Genomic DNA, 15,874 nt, shown 5'->3' with positions numbered 1-15,874 from the left:
TACCGGTTGGGGGTTAGCTGGTTATGATTAGGTAGCAAGGTCTACCTGAAGCTTGTATAAGAGCAACCTCCAGAGTAGCATCTCGACTTTGAACTCTCTCTGCCACTGATACTTTATTAATTACACTTCTTTTCCCCTTTTGGGCAGGATGGAATTGTTGATCCCAGGGTGCCAGGTCTGGATTCATCCCTGGGAGTCATCTCCCACATCACCAGGCACTCTGGATAGTCATATCACGTAGGGGGGGGGCAATGATTTCACTTGCAGAATTGGGCTTTGAGAGACTAAGGCCACATCTGAGCAACAAAAGAGGTCCTCCAGAAGTAACTCTTAGGTATGCCTATAGGTACTCTTAGCATCTCTGCTACCTGCATAAGCTTCACAAGAGTAAGCCTCATGATTGAGGGCATGGCCTATTAATTTGGGTGTCCCTAAAGTTTGACACAGTATCAGGGAATTTCCTGATGGTAAGGTTTAATAGTTCCATATTTTTCTCCCATCCCTCAGGGGACTTTGCCAATATGTTTTGATTATCTGCTCAATATGCTGTAGCAGATTCACAGGCATTACAATAATCTATACAGGATCAAAGGACCTCCTTCTTATTCTGTGCTCCCTGTATTTCATTTGTTCAAATGAGCTATACAGATAGATTGAATTAGGTTGTGCATTATAGAAAATTTTGGTTCCAGACCAAATAAACCTTTCTTCCATTGGTATCAAAGAGTATGTGTGGTTCTAAGATGTAGACTCTATTTTCCTTACCCCTATGTTCTGAATTACTTTAAATCACAGTTGATTTTTAAATATTTTCATTACTCAAAAAAATAAAAATAAGAAAAGTAAAAAAGAACATCTAAAACATCCCATCCCCCCTATTATTTATTTATTTTATAACTCATCTGTCCATACACTGGATAAATGGAATGTCAGTCACAAGGTTTTCACAATCACATGGTCACACCTTGAAAGCTATATAGTTTTACAGTCATCTTCAAGAATCAAGGCTTACACTTTAGTAGTTTCAGTTATTCCCTCTAGCTACTTCAGTACACCAAAAACTGAAAAGAAGTATCTACATATTGCATAAGAATAACTTCTAGAAAGACCTCTCTACTCTATTTGAAATCTCTCAGCCACTGAAACTATATTTTGTTTCATTTTTCTTCCCTGTCTTGGTCAAGAAGGTTTCTCAATTTTGCTATGCCAGGGCCAGGCTTATCCCCAGGAGTCATGTCCCACATTGCCAGGGAGATATACACCCCTGGGAGTCATGTCCCATGTAAGGGGCAGGGTGTTAAGTCTCTTTTATTCTATAAAAGTTGCTCTTTCCTTCAACCCTCTTTTTAGGCCACCAATTTATTAGAAAATTTGAGTCTAATTTTGTAGTGTGAAATGCTTGCTGTTCTGAATTTGGTTGATTGCTTCCTCCAGGTGTTATTTAACTTGCTCTTCTAACCCCTTGTGTTTCCTGTCAAATGTTTTTATATCTAAAGGCTATGTTTGTATTTATTAGTAATTTTTTAGAGTGTTAGTAGATTTTAACCTAGTTAATATATTCAGGGTTTGTCTTGTATAATCTTAGAAATGAGCATTTTGAAAGTCAAATAATTTAGCAATAAAAAATTGGAAGTTAATTAATGTTGTGTATTACCTACTCATTGTAAATATGAATAATAGTGACTCCAAACAGTCAATAAAAAGAGGCAATAATTGTTTAGTTATTTAGTGCTCTGACTAAAAGCCTGTTAACCATTAGAGTCCCTTAGTAGATTTAGGAACTGATCTAAGGGCTGCCTCAGTACTTGTTAATCACAAATTCTTGGTGCATTTGCATTACTGTGAATTGAACATCTTCCTTTAACTAAAAAAGCTTCAATGGTAGAGAAAGAATAACATCACATATTTCTAAGTTTTTCCCATTCAGTATTACGTTTTAGTTATCTTTTCATCTTTTTCAAATAGCTCTGGGATTTGAATCAAAAAGAATGTCGAAATACCATGTTTGGCCATACAAATTCCGTCAATCACTGCAGATTTTCACCAGATGATAATCTTTTGGCCAGTTGTTCTGCTGATGGAACATTAAAGGTATGTTTTTGTATATCATTAAAATGGGTTGTAATTTTGTGGGAAGTCTTAAGATTGGTTATGGAAATAGGTTTTTCATATTTCTATAGAATGAGTTTCTTTCTTCAATTTCCAGGAGCATATTTAGTATAACTGTAACTGCTGGTCATAATGATTGTTTATGAATGGTTTACAGCCTTGTATTTGAAGTTCATATAATTTGAATTCTTAAATTTTAAAGTTCTATTTTATGGCTTCCTAAATATTTTGAGATCTATGGGATTGTTTATAAGGAGCTTGCTTTTATTTAGCATTTATTTATTATGCTTTTTATGTCATTATTTTCCTGTTTTTGAAAAGCATATGGGGGAAAAACTTAGAGGTAGGGAAAAAAACTTATTCAACTTCTGAAATTTATAGTCCTAAATCTCCACCTTTCTTCCCAAATAAAATGCTTCCCCAGTTTATTTTTATTATTTCTGTTTCTACTGTCATTCTAGTTTCCCATATATATTTTTCTCTTATTTATTTGTTTATTCTAAAAACATTCTTATTGAGATATCTTCATGTACCATACAGTCCATTCAAAGTATACAATCAGTGGCTCGTGATGTCATCACAAAGTTGTGTATTCATCACATGATCATTTTTAGAATATTTGCATCACTCCATAAAAAGAAATAAAAAGAAGAAAGAAAAAAACCTATACATCCCATACCTCTTAACCCTCCCTCTCATTGACCACTAGTATTGCAAGCTACCCAGTTTTTTAACCCCTTATTCTCCCTATTATTTATTTGTTTTTTGTCATTTTTTTACTCATCTGTCCATGCCCCAGATAATGGAATTGTTAGCCACAAGGTTTTCACAATCACACGGTCACACTATAAAAGCTTTAAAGTTATACAGTCATCTTCAAGAATCAAGCTTACTGGAATGCAATTCAACAGTGTTAGGTATTTCTTTGTAGCTATTCTAATACACTAGAAACTAAAGAGGGATATCAATATAATGTGTAAGAATAACCTCCAGGATAACCTCTCAACTCTGAAATCTCTCAGCCACGGAAACTTTATTTTGTCTCATTTCTCTCTTTTCCCTTTTTAGTTTTCTAATTATTGTTTCTTTTTTCTTCTTTTAGTCTTTTTAAATTTTTATTTTATTTATTTTTTAATACTTTTATTGAGATATCTTCATGTACATGCAGTCTATGCAGAGTGTACAATCAGTGGCTCACAGTATCAGTAGTTGTGTATTTATCGCCATGATCATTTTTAGAACATTTGCATCACTTCAGAGAAGGAAATAGCAAGAAAAAAGAAAACATATCCCATACCCCTTAGTTCTCCTTTTCATTGACCACTAGTATTGCAATCTACCTAATTTTATTTTTACCCCTTATTACCCCTATTGTTTATTTATTTTTTGTCCTTGTTATTTTTTTTAATATATATTTTTATTGAGAAATCTTCACAGGCATACAGTCCATCCATGGGGTCCAATCAGTGGCTCACAATATCATCACATAGTTGTGTATTCATTACCATGATCATTTTTTAGAACATTTGCTTCACTCCAGAAAAAGAAATGAAAAGAAAAAAGAAAAAAACTCTGACACACCATATCCCTTACCCCTCCCTCTGATTGACCACTAGTGTTTCCATCTACCCAATATATTTTACCCCTATCCCCCCCTTTTTTATTCATTTTTTTTTACCCATCTATCCATACCCTGGATAAAAGAAGTATCAGACACAAGGTTTTCGCAATCACACAGTCACATTGTAAAAGTTTTATCTTTATATAATTGTCATCAAGAATCAAGGCCACTCACGGTACTGGCATAAAGATAGATATACTGACCAATGGAATCAAATAGAGTGTTCAGATATAGACCCTCTTATCTATGGACAGTTGATTTTTGATACAGCAGTCAAGCCCACTCATCTAGGATGAAACAGTCTCTTCAATAAATGGTGCCTAGAGAACAGATATCCACATGCAAAAGAATGAAAGATGACCCATGTCTCACAACCTATACAAAAATTAACTCAAAATGGATCAAAGACCTAAACATTAGATCTAAGACCATAAAATTTTTAGAAGAAAATGTAGGGAAATATCTTATAAATTTTATTTTCTTTTATTTTTGCCTGTGAAGGCACTGGGAATTGAACCTGGGTCTCCAGCATGGCAGGAGAGAACTCTGCTTGCTGAGCCACCATGGCCTACCCATAAATTTTATAATAAGAGGCGGTTTCCTAGATCTTACACCAAAAGCAAGAGCATTGAAGAAAGAAGTAGATAAATGGGAAGTCCTCAAAATTAAACAGTTTTGTACATCGAAGAACTTTGTCAAGAAAGTAAAAAAGACATCCTCCACAATGGGAGAAAATATTTGGAAACGATAGATCAGATAAGGGTCTCGTATCCAGAATGCGTACAGAGATTGTTCAACTCAACAACAAAAAGACAAACAACCCAATTACAGAATGGGCAAAAGACATGAATTGACATTTCTTAGAAGAAGAAATACAAATGGCCAAAAGGCACATGAAAAGATGCTCAACTTCCCTGGCTATTAGGGAAATGCAAATCAAAACCACAATGAAATATCATTTCACACCCACCAGAATGGCCATTATCAATAAAACAGAAAATGACAAGTGCTGGAGAAGATATAGAGAAAGAGGCACACTTATCCGCTGTTGGTGGGAATGTAAAATGGTACAGCTGCTGTGGAAGGCAGTTTGGTGATTCCTCGGGAAGCTAAGCATAGAATTGCCATATTGCTGGGTATCTACTCAGAGGACATGAGGGCAACGACACAAACGGAAATTTGCACACCAATGTTTATAGCAGCTTTATTTATAATTGCCAAGAGATGGAAACAGCCCAAATGTCCATCAACAGATGAGTAGCTGAACAAGCTGTGGTATATATGTACTGTGGTAGTTAGATTGAGTTGTCAACTTGGCCAGGTGAAGGCACCTAGTTCTGTTGCTGCAGACATGAGCCAATGGTACCTGAACCTCATCTGCTGCTAATTACATCTGCAGTCGGCTAGGAGGCGTGTCTGCTGCAGTGAATGACCTTTGACTTAATTGGTTGGTGCTTAAATGAGAGAGCACAACGTAGCACAGCCCAAGCAGCTCTGCATACCTCATCTCAGCACTCACAGCTCAGTCCAGGCCTTTGGAGATACAGAGAGAAATCACCCCGGGGAAAGTTGTTGGAACCCAGAGACCTGGAGAGAAGGCCAGCAGAGATCACCCTGTGCCTTCCCACATAAGATAGACCCTCAGGTGAAAGTTAGCTGCCTTTCCTCTGAAGAACTAACAAAATAAATCCCCTTTTATTAAAAGCTAATCTGTTTCTGGTGTGTTGCATTCCGGCAGATAGCAAACCAGAACACATGCGATGAAATAGTCTGCAGCTATAGGACAGAATAAAGTTATGAAGTACGTAACAACATGGGTGGACCTTGAGGACATTATGCTGAGTGAGAGTACCAGAAACAAAAGAACAAATGCTGTATGGTCTCACTGATATGAACTATATAAGTGAATGAACTTAGAGAATTTCAGTTAAGAACAGAGGTCATCAGGAGTTAGAAATAGGGTAGATATTGAGTAACTGGAACTGAAGGGATACAGTTGTGGAACAAAACTGATTGTGTAAAAGTTCAGAAATGGATAGCACAATACTACTAACTGTAATACAATAATGTTAGTACATTATTGTACTAACTAAATGAAGCTGAATGTGAGAATGATAGAGGGAGGAAGGCTGGGGACACAAATGAAATCAGAAGGAAAGATAGTTGATAAAGACATATAATCTAGGAATGCCTACAGTATACAATGATAGTGACTAAATGTACAAAGTAAAAAATGTTTTTGCGTGAGAACAAAGGAATGTCAATATTGCAGGATGTTGAAAACAGATGATAATACATATTTTAAAACTTTAACTTATGTATGAGACTAAAGCAAAAAATGTTTATTTGGTACAAAATTTTTATTTTGAGTAGTGCATCTCCTAATATAACTTATATGGACAGTTTAATTAAACACCATAAGTGCATGGAACCTTGAATAGGGCATGAAATTTTGTAGCTTTGTCCAGAGTGATGCCCTGATAAATACCAGAGTGATTTGAACAGTGAATAATAAAAAAGTATTTGCCAAGTCCCCTTGGGGAAATGGTGAGAAAGAGGGAAAATTCAACTTCCCCATTTGGAGGAGGCCTAATATTCTTGCAAGCAGTGAGGACAGCATAATCAATAGGCAGAACCCTCAATTTTGGGATTTGTTCATATGAAACTTGTCCCCACAAAGGATAGGCTAAGCCTACTTAAAATTAGGCCTGAGAGTCACTTAAAATTAGGCCTAGAGAACCTCTTTTGTTGCTCAAATGTGGCCTCTTTTTCTTAGCCAACATGGCAAACTCACTGCCTTCTCCCTCTCTACATGGGACATGACTCCCAGGGGTGTAAACCTCCCTGGCACGTGGAACAGAAATCCTAGAATGAGCTGGAACTCGGTATCAAGGGATTGAGAAAGCCTTCTTAACTGAAAGGAGGAAGAGATAAAAGAGACAAAATAAAGTGTCCGTGGCTGAGAAATTTCAAATGGAGTCAAGAGTTTATCCTAGAGGTTATTCTTATGCATTATATTTTTACCACCTTTTTAGTTTGAGGTGTATTAGAGAGGCTGGAGGGAAGTGTCTGAAACTGTAGAGCTGGATCCCAGTAGACATGTGTCTTGAAGATGATTGTATAATGATAGAGCTTTCACAAAGTGACTGTATGATTGTGAAAACCTTGTGCTAATGCTCCTTTTATCTGTGGTATGGACAGATGAGTAAAAAATGTGACTTAAAAATAAATAATAGGGGGAACAAATGTTAAAATAAATTGGGTAGAGGGAAATACTAGTGGTCAGTGAGCGGGAGGCGTAAGGGGTATGGTATGTATGGATTTTTCTTTTTTCTTTTTATTTCTTCTTCTGGAGTGATGTAAATGTTCTGAGAAATGACTATGGTGATGAATATACAACTATGTGATGATAGTGTGAGCCATTGATTGCATACCAAGTATGGAATGTTCATACTTTAACAATGTTCATATTGTATGTTGATTGGTTTTATTAATGAAAATTTAAAAAAAAGAAGAAAAAGAAAAAAATCAAGGCTACTGGAATACAGCTCAGCAGTTTCAGGTACTTCCTTCCAGCCACTCCAATATACCATAAACTAAAAAGGGATATCTATGTAATGCATAAGAATAACCTCCAGGATAATCTCTTGACTCTGAAACCTCTCAGCCACTGACACTTTATTTTGTCTCATTTCTCTCTTCCCCCTTATTAGTTTCCTATTTATTGATTCTTTTTTTTCCCTCAGTCTTAAGTCCAATCCATCTTTGACCTCCTCGTCTCATTGTCTGTCTGTCCTCTCCCGATCTATAGTCTTTGTTCTGGTTCAGGCTGTCACCCTTCATGTCTGTTGGGCTTCTAAAGATGTACTCTCCACCTTCCCTGATTCTGGCAGGGATGATAGAACCATTTTTTATCACCATATCATCCAGTCACTTTTAATTGGAACACAATTCGTACCATATTATATATTATAATAAACCCAGACGTCATCAGGCTCATTTCTAAGGGTCTTAATTTACATTGTTCTGTCACTCTCTTTCCTATCCAAATATTTCTTCTAGTTTCCATACATTAATTGTCTGTTCTGGAGAAGGTAATTTTTGTTGATTTTTTCAGCCACTGGTCCAATACATGTTTCATTAGCTTTTTTTGGATGTTTTATGCTTCCAGTTCACTGGTCTATATTTTTTGTCACCCTCAAAACTTCATGTAAAGCCTTCTTCAGAAAGTGTTCCCATAGTATCTATTTGGTTTTGAGTTCATATATATTCATAAACACATATAGATTTATCTCTATATGCGAATCTATATCTATAGATAGAAATTTCTTGGCATATCATCTCGTTTCCACTTCCTTGTACTGTTCAGTTTAGTCATAATATGTGTCTCCTATTTCTTCTGTAATGTTGAATACAGGTTTATGATGTGCAGAGACCTTGTCATCTTCTTTGTATGTCTTTCTCTAGTTCATCGTAGAGTATTGTACCTAAAACATGCCCTTGATAGATTTTCTCAGCATATACTTCTACAGAAGTGCTTGAATTTTCCAAGGTGCTCTTTTGTTAGAATCTCTAACTAGGTGACTTCTAAGGCAGGTTAAAATGAACTCTTCTTGATGCTATTCCTCTGGTTGAATCTTGAATCTCTGTGTTGACTGAGAGACATTTTTGTGTAAATTACTCCACAATGTCTAGAAACATTTTCAGGGTAGAATTATACTTTGTAGAGTTTAACGAGCTGTTAATAGATGCTGGGAACATTTACAGAAGTATTAAAGTAAATGGATTTTGGCTTCTATGATGTGTTGTTTGCAAATACCAAATATCTGTCTCTTCCTTTAAGATGATCCATGTCATAGAATGTTTTTCAAACATTCTTGGATGGGCTAAGGCAACCTCTTCTGAAAATTCCTTTCAGTGCTTGAGCTTATTATTTCTTGGATTTTACTAAGTAAATGACTTCAAAAGAAGACATGTTATATATATCTCTCTCAAGTTAAGTCCTCTTTCCATCTTATTTCCATTTCTTATTCTAAGTTCTAGGAAGATTCTTTTACCCTTAGCATTATTCTATTATTATTAGGCAAGTGAACGTTAAAATTGTGAAATCAGGACACTTCCTGGTTCTACTACAAATTTTATGCTGCGAGACTCTACCTGGCTTTCTTTGCTGCTGAGTTATGATCCTATATTTGCCATAGTGTCTATTCCAAACCTTTCCTATTGTTCTTAAGCCCCTGTTCCTGTCACTGCCTCCCCTTTATTGTGTAGAAATAACCTTACCACAAACCTAGTCAGAGGATTGAGGCCATCCACCAAAAACTTCCTGCCATTAGCCCCTTGAAATGTGCCATAATAAGTCTACTCTACCTATTCTCTGTTTTTTCCCATCTTAGTGCCCAGAAAGTCCTCCATATGACTACTATACCTTTCTTCCCTTCCCTTGAACCTTGTTTCACTGATTATTTTCCTGGACTATGTTGCATCTTTGTTCTTCTCATTTGGATCCTTTTCACAGCCAGGAAGTGTTCTTGATTGAGCCTTACTGAGGTTTATAAAACTAAGAAGTAAAAAACCTTTGCTTCTTCTTTCATTCTGTTCATTATAGTATCCTCTTAAATAGTCATTCTGTTTTTTTCTTCCCTTTTATGACTAGATTTTTTAAAAAAATTTTATTTGCACAGTAAGTACAAGCACATACATTCTTAACATACAAACATTCCATACATGGTGTACAATCAGTGGCTCACAATATCATCACATAGGTGTATATTCATCACCATGATCATTTTTTAGAATATTTGCATCACTCCAGAAAAAGAAATAAAGAGAAAAAAGAAAAACTCATACATACCATACCCTTTACCCCTCCTTCTCATTGACTCTAGTATTTCCATCTATCCAATATATGGATTTTTAATTTCAACATTTGTTCCCCCTATTATTTATTTATTTATAATCCATATTTTTTACTCATCTGTCCAACTGTAGATAAAAGGAGCATCAGACACAAGGTTTTCACTATCACACAGTCACACTGCAAAAGCTATATCATTATACAATCATCTTCAAGAAACATGGCTACCAAAAAACAGCTCTACAGTTTCAGGCACTTCCCTCTAGCCTAAAACAGATCTAAAAAGGGGATATCTATAAAATGCGTAAGAATAACCTCCAGGATGACCTCTTGACTGTTTGAAATCGCTCAGTCACTGACACTTTATTTTGTCTCATTTCTCTCTTCCCCCTTTCGGTGAAGAAGGCTTTCTCAATCCCTTGATGCTGAGTCCCAGCTTATTCTAGGATTTCTGTCCCACATTGCCAGGGAGGTTGATACCTCTGGAAGTCCCATGTAGAGAGGGGGAAGTCAATGAGTTTGCTTGCCATATTGGTTGAGAAAGAGGAGGCCACATCTGAGCAACAAAAGAGGTTCTCTGGGTGTGACTCTTAGGCCTAATTTTAAGTAGACTTATGACTAGGTCTCTTAAATCATCTCTACTTTCTATCTCCCCACTCATTACTTAACTCCTTTTGAGCTTGGCTTCTGTCTTCCCTTGAAGAGTTTAAAATCTACTTTTATTTTCAGTGCCCATTCATTTGTAAAGTCTAATGCTCTTTAGATTAATATGAAATCTAATGATATTTTTCTTTTTTAAATCCTTCTTGTTATATTACCAGTTTTCAAACCATCATTGATCAGTTTTTCCTTTTTGAAATTCTACTTGTTTGACATCAGTGTTTTATTCTTTCTTTCCTCTATCTTTGTAACCTCTTCTTTAACTTTTTCCTGCCTGTTAAAATATATCTATTCCTCAGGCATCTAACCCTGGTTACCATTTCTGTCACTTCTCTTTCATCCCAGTTCATCAACTCTAATGGCTTCAACTTTCATCTCTTCTGTGAGTGACTTTCAGATTTATTTTCATCCTTCATTTCTTTTATATGTTGTCTCCTGCATTCCTAACTTCCTCCTGATTGTTGCAATAAATAACTCACCATGCTTCAAACTTAATTGTGCGCCAAACTGAAATATTATTTTTCTTCTTAACCCTAACCTACTTTTGCAGTTCTTACATTTTTCATAATCTTGATTACAAAAACAGTGTTTAGGGATTACATTACTGTGAATAGACACAGTTGAGTCATGTAGCGTAAAATGAATCTTTTTGCTTTCTCACACAACTTTTTGTTTTCTTTGGAGTTAATAATAGTTTTGTTTTTCCATTTGCTTAGTTTTTTTTTTTTATACTCATCACTATTTCATTTTCAAACTCTCCTTTGTCTCAACTGCCTCAACCGATATTTAATCAGTTTTATTTTATTGGAAATAACATTTCAGGAACCCTCTGCTTGCTTCATTCTGATTGTTGCTACTACTCCTGGTGTCCAGCTGCCACCCTAGAATTTCCCTTTACCATCATCCTGTGATCAGTTTCTTTTGTGTGGGTTGAAACCACCGTTAACTGGATCTTCTGTTGTCTTCTTTTGTTGGTTTACTCTTTCAGTTTGGTGTAGCATTTCTTCTTGTTTTCCAAGAAAGCATACATGGGAAGTAAATTTGAGACCTTGCCCATCTAAAAATGTCTTTATTCAAACTTCAAACTTAAAATTTATATTTTTTTGTCTGTACAGAATTCTAGGTTGAAAATAATTTTCCTAAGTTTTTGGAGGCATTGCTCCATTATCTTCTAGCTTCTAAAGTTCCTCTTCAAAAGTTTTGGAGCTATTCTTATTTCTGATTCTTTGTATATGCCTGTTTTTCTCTCCTGAAACTTTTAGGGTCTTTTCTTTAATGCCACTATTTATTTATTTATTGTTAAATTTTATGATACTGTGCATTGGTGTGATTCTGTTTTCATTTATTGTACTTGGTGATGTCTTTCGATTTGGAAACTCATGTCTATCAGTTCTAGAGGCTTTCTTGAATTATTTGATTATATCCCCTATTTTCTCTTTCTGGAATGTCTGGCTTTTTGTTTTCTAAGTTTTTTTTATAATGCAATTTATCGAGATACATTCATACACTATACAAACCATTCAGAATATATAATTAACCTCAAAGTATCATCATATAGTCGTACATACATGTCCATGATCTATTTTAGAACATTTGAAATGTTTGCTTTTTAGTATTCATTATGGTTAATTTTTTGTGTTAACTTTGCTAGGTTATGGAGTCTAGTTGTTTGGTCAAATTCTGACCTAGATGTTACTGTGGAGGTATTTTGTAGGTGGGATTGGCCTCTACAATCAGTTGGCTTTAAGGAGGTTACCCTTCATGATTAGGGTAGGTCTTATCCAATCAGTTGGAGGTCTTTACAGCAAGAACTGAGGGTTCCGAGGATCAAAAGGAATTCTGCCTCAACACTACTTCCTTCATACCTTCCTGAGTTTCCAGGAAGGAAGGAATTCAGATTCAAGAATTCAGCATCAGTCTCATTGGAATTTCTAGCGTCTGGCCGGCCTATAGATTCATTCTTGCCAGCCCTCTCATGAGCCAGTTTCTTATAAGTTTCTTTATATACATATGCATACACACACACACACACACACACACACACTACACACATCCTATTGGTTCTCTTTCTCTGAAGAACTCTAATACGATGTTTTGTTTGATTTTATTTTTTTCTCTCCCTTCTTCTGTTTGTCCTTTGCTGTATTTTCTGGAAGCTTTCTTTAGCTTTTCTAACCCTTATATTTAATTTTTAATTTTTGTTATATTTTTAAGTTCCCATTTTAACTCTCCAGTCTTATCATCTGCCTTTTTAATATTCTCCTGTTCTTGTTTCATGGGTGCAATATCTTTTAATATTTTTGTGGGTATTAATGCCTTTTTTTTAAAGTTTTCATATCTTTGCACAGTTGTTTTTTCTGTTTGTTGATTTTTGCCTCTGTCTGCCTCTTGGAGATATATGTCAACTGTCTGATCCTTGTCTGCTTGCTCATGTTGGAGTGTGGCACCAAGAACCTGATTGGGAATTGTGACCTTATTTATTGTGAGTTTCCCTATAGGGTTATCTGGCTGCAGTGTTTTGATGGTGAAGTTGTGATTGTCAGATTTTTTTTTAAGTTCTTTTCTTTTATCTGGTTGGGTGTTCAGGGAAGAATCTTCAGTCTCCTATCTCTAGTTTGTAGGTCTGGCTGCTAAACTCTGGGCACATGCCTAGGCAGCGATCTCAATTTGTAACATGAACTGTTCTAGTTTGCTGGCTGCCGGAATGCAACACTCCAGAGACAGATTGGCTTTCAATAAAAGGGGATTTATTTAGTTAATGTATAGTTCTTCAGAGAAAAGCCAGCTAACTTTTGACTGAGGTTCTTTCTTACATGGGAAGGCACAGGGTGATCTCTGCTGGCCTTCTCTCCAGGCCTCTGGGTTCCAACAACTTTCCCTGGGGTGAGTCCTTTCTGCATCTCCAAAGGCCTGGGCTGAGCTGTGAATGCCGAGATGAGGTATACCGAGCTGCTTGGGCTGTGCTATGTTGAGCTCTCTCATTTAAGCACCAACCAATTATGTCAAACATTATTAATTACAGCAGGCACCCTCCTAGCTGACTGCAGATTTAATCAGGAACAGATGAGTTTCACATGCCATTGGCTCATGTCCACAGCAATAGAACTAGGCACCTTCACCTGGCCAAATTGACACCTGAATCTAACTACCACAGACTCTCTTCTTTGCTCCCCTATTTTCAGCATGGTGACCCTATCCTCACCTGTGTTGAGTGTAGAGTCATTCTCTATTCTTCAGCCATTGTAGGGGCATGACAGGCAGGACCTGAATGTGTAGAGTGGGGGAGAGGATTTCAGTGGACTTGGAGCAATTCTTCCTAATTTAGATCCATCCTCACTAGTATTTTAGGAGTTTTGTAGTGTGAGTTAGGTTGCCACTTGACTTTGCTTACTGCTCTCTCAGGATTCAGTTTTCAGGAGGTTTTTACTTGTCATTCTGCTTTCTAGCTTTTACAGTTTATTTTTTTTTTTTGCTGTTGTCGCTTCCTCCATTCTCCTTGTCTTTGGGGATTAGATCTAGAGAGAAACCTTAGCTATTGTTTTACTTGATGTTTGGAGGGTGTGGAGAGACTGTAAGTGTTCCATCTCTATTTTTAGTCTGAACCCTGTTTCTGTCAGTGTGCTATTGTCCCTACTCCCCTGTGCTTGCAGCCTGGGAATAATCTGTCTTACTTCAAATGTGTTTGTGTATCACAGTTGTAGTTCTTGGCCTGAAGTTGTTCAAAATCTAATTGGTGAGAAAGGTAAATGGAAAAACCATCAAATTGATAAAATGCTATAGAGGTTGCTCTGAGGGCAAAAGAAGGAGTGGCTAGCTGTGCTGGGGAAGAGTTCATGCACCTGAGGCTCCAGGCAGATTGAACTTGTTCTTCCTTTCTGTTGTCTGCTTCCCATTCTGTATTTTAGATTATTCTGACCCGTTAATCTGGACTCTAGGCCCTTGAGTGTTCTTTTGTCATTTTGGTGGCATTCTGTCCCTCTTAAGTAGGTGTAAGGTAGGCTAATCTTCAAAGTTGAATGAGATGACACTTCCTGCACACAGTGTTCCTTCAAATCTGCAGCTTGAGTACAGTCCTCCCAAAGTACTGTACTTCTTTCCTCTTGTGTGACACATCTAACATATCTTATGGTAGAGTCATTTATGTGCTGGTCTCATGTCACTTACTTGCCTGCAAACTCCTTGAGGATTACAGCTACATCTGATTCATTTTATAACCTTGAGGTGACTAGCATAGTGTTTAATAAATATGTTCAAGATGATAAATCTTTGTTTAATTCAAACTAAGACTTCTCCAAACTCAGAGAAAAATATTGAAAAGCCTTCATTTATCAGGGACAGGATTTTGATTTCTGTATTCATGTTTGACTATCAAAATGTGATTGTAGAGCAGAGCACTGGCAGCAGGGAACAAACATTACTGCACTTTCGGTGAGAACTGCCTGTGTTTGTGGCAGTTTTCCCACAGTGCTGTTATTAAGCCTGTATCTTGGGCTGGTTCACAGTGATACAGTGACATACAGAAAACGGTGGTCCTGCAAACTGATGTTGAGTAACAGCATTTCAAGGTCAAAGTCTTCTAAAGCTTCTACCTTCTGAGAAGATGACAAACTGTAAAATGATTTCCTGCCCCAAATGGCTCTGTAATTTTGAAGTGTTTTATACGGTATCAAGTTGATAAGCCTGTTTACAGCCTCTGATGATAAACTATTTCAAAACGTAAGTTTTGTTTCGAAGTTGCCATCTAAGGCGCAGAGTGCAGGGTGCACGCAGGTCTTGGATGCAGTGCAGTGATTTGCTCAATCTTGAGACACTGGTGGCATTAGTTAACTTGGTCCCCCAGAATGTGGGATTTCATTACTACTTGCCTGGGAACTAGGTCCAGAAGCAAAAGATGCAATTAAGGCAGATGTAATTAAGGCAGATGTAATGAAATTGGGTTGTACTAGTTATAAGAAAATTAGCATTTTCTTTCTTAGATCCAGGGAACGGTTGTTGTGTTTTTTAGATTAAGAGAGAAACAGATTGTGATTTCTCATATATTCTGGCTGATATGACCAAAGCTTCTGGCATTAATGATTAGTTGTTTTTTTTTTTTTTCTCCTTTTCTTTTCTCTTTAGTGTTAAGGGGAAGGTTAGCTTTTTAGGTTTCTGCTGTCTCTTTCATGTTATCCAGCTCATCCATGTTTGTTGCAAGAAGAAAGCTTGGTTTTGGCCATATTTTAGTATATATATAAAACCTCTAAACTCAAGATTTAAAAATTGGGTTTTAAAAATCTTTGTTTATAAATCTAGACAAATTGGGTTTTATCTGGGAGCAGTGCTTTGGGAGCTTAATTAAAGCTTTTTTTTTGGCCTTGGCCTTGGCCAATGCTTGGTCTGGGCATGACAGCCTTTACCACTCTGTTGCATTGTGTACCACTCAGGTTCCCAGGAAGTGAAGGTGGGTTTTCTCAAAGGCCTTTGTCTTTTGTGCTGTGTGAGTGTGCTGCTGGTGAGTGAGGTTTAGAGTGTTTTGTAGTCTTTTCCTCAGGATTCAGTTCGTTTTATAGCACTATTTATCACCACCATACACACATGGTATCTTGCGTCCTTTGAGCATGTTCTTTATTTTCTATTTTCAGGGACTT

At 36.7% G+C, this 15,874-nt stretch overlaps 1 protein-coding gene across 10 annotated transcripts in view; it reads left to right on the top strand.

The window, feature by feature from the left end:
• APAF1 (apoptotic peptidase activating factor 1) overlaps window positions 1-15,874 on the top strand; it is a 165,545-nt gene that overhangs the window by 46,569 nt on the left and 103,102 nt on the right. For all 10 annotated transcript variants that reach the window (XR_013155879.1, XM_077111652.1, XM_077111650.1 and 7 more), the window contains exon 16: window positions 1,966-2,091. Coding sequence is in view for 9 of the 10 variants with exons in the window: in XM_077111652.1 (XP_076967767.1) it covers window positions 1,966-2,091 (126 nt within the window). In the remaining variant the exon portion in view is untranslated. The remainder of the gene's footprint in view (window positions 1-1,965; window positions 2,092-15,874) is intronic.

The sequence above is a fragment of the Tamandua tetradactyla genome, chromosome 7 (assembly GCF_023851605.1).
Source record: "Tamandua tetradactyla isolate mTamTet1 chromosome 7, mTamTet1.pri, whole genome shotgun sequence".
Classification (NCBI taxonomy): Eukaryota; Metazoa; Chordata; class Mammalia; order Pilosa; family Myrmecophagidae; genus Tamandua; species Tamandua tetradactyla.
This window is presented reverse-complemented; position numbering and strand designations above follow the sequence as displayed.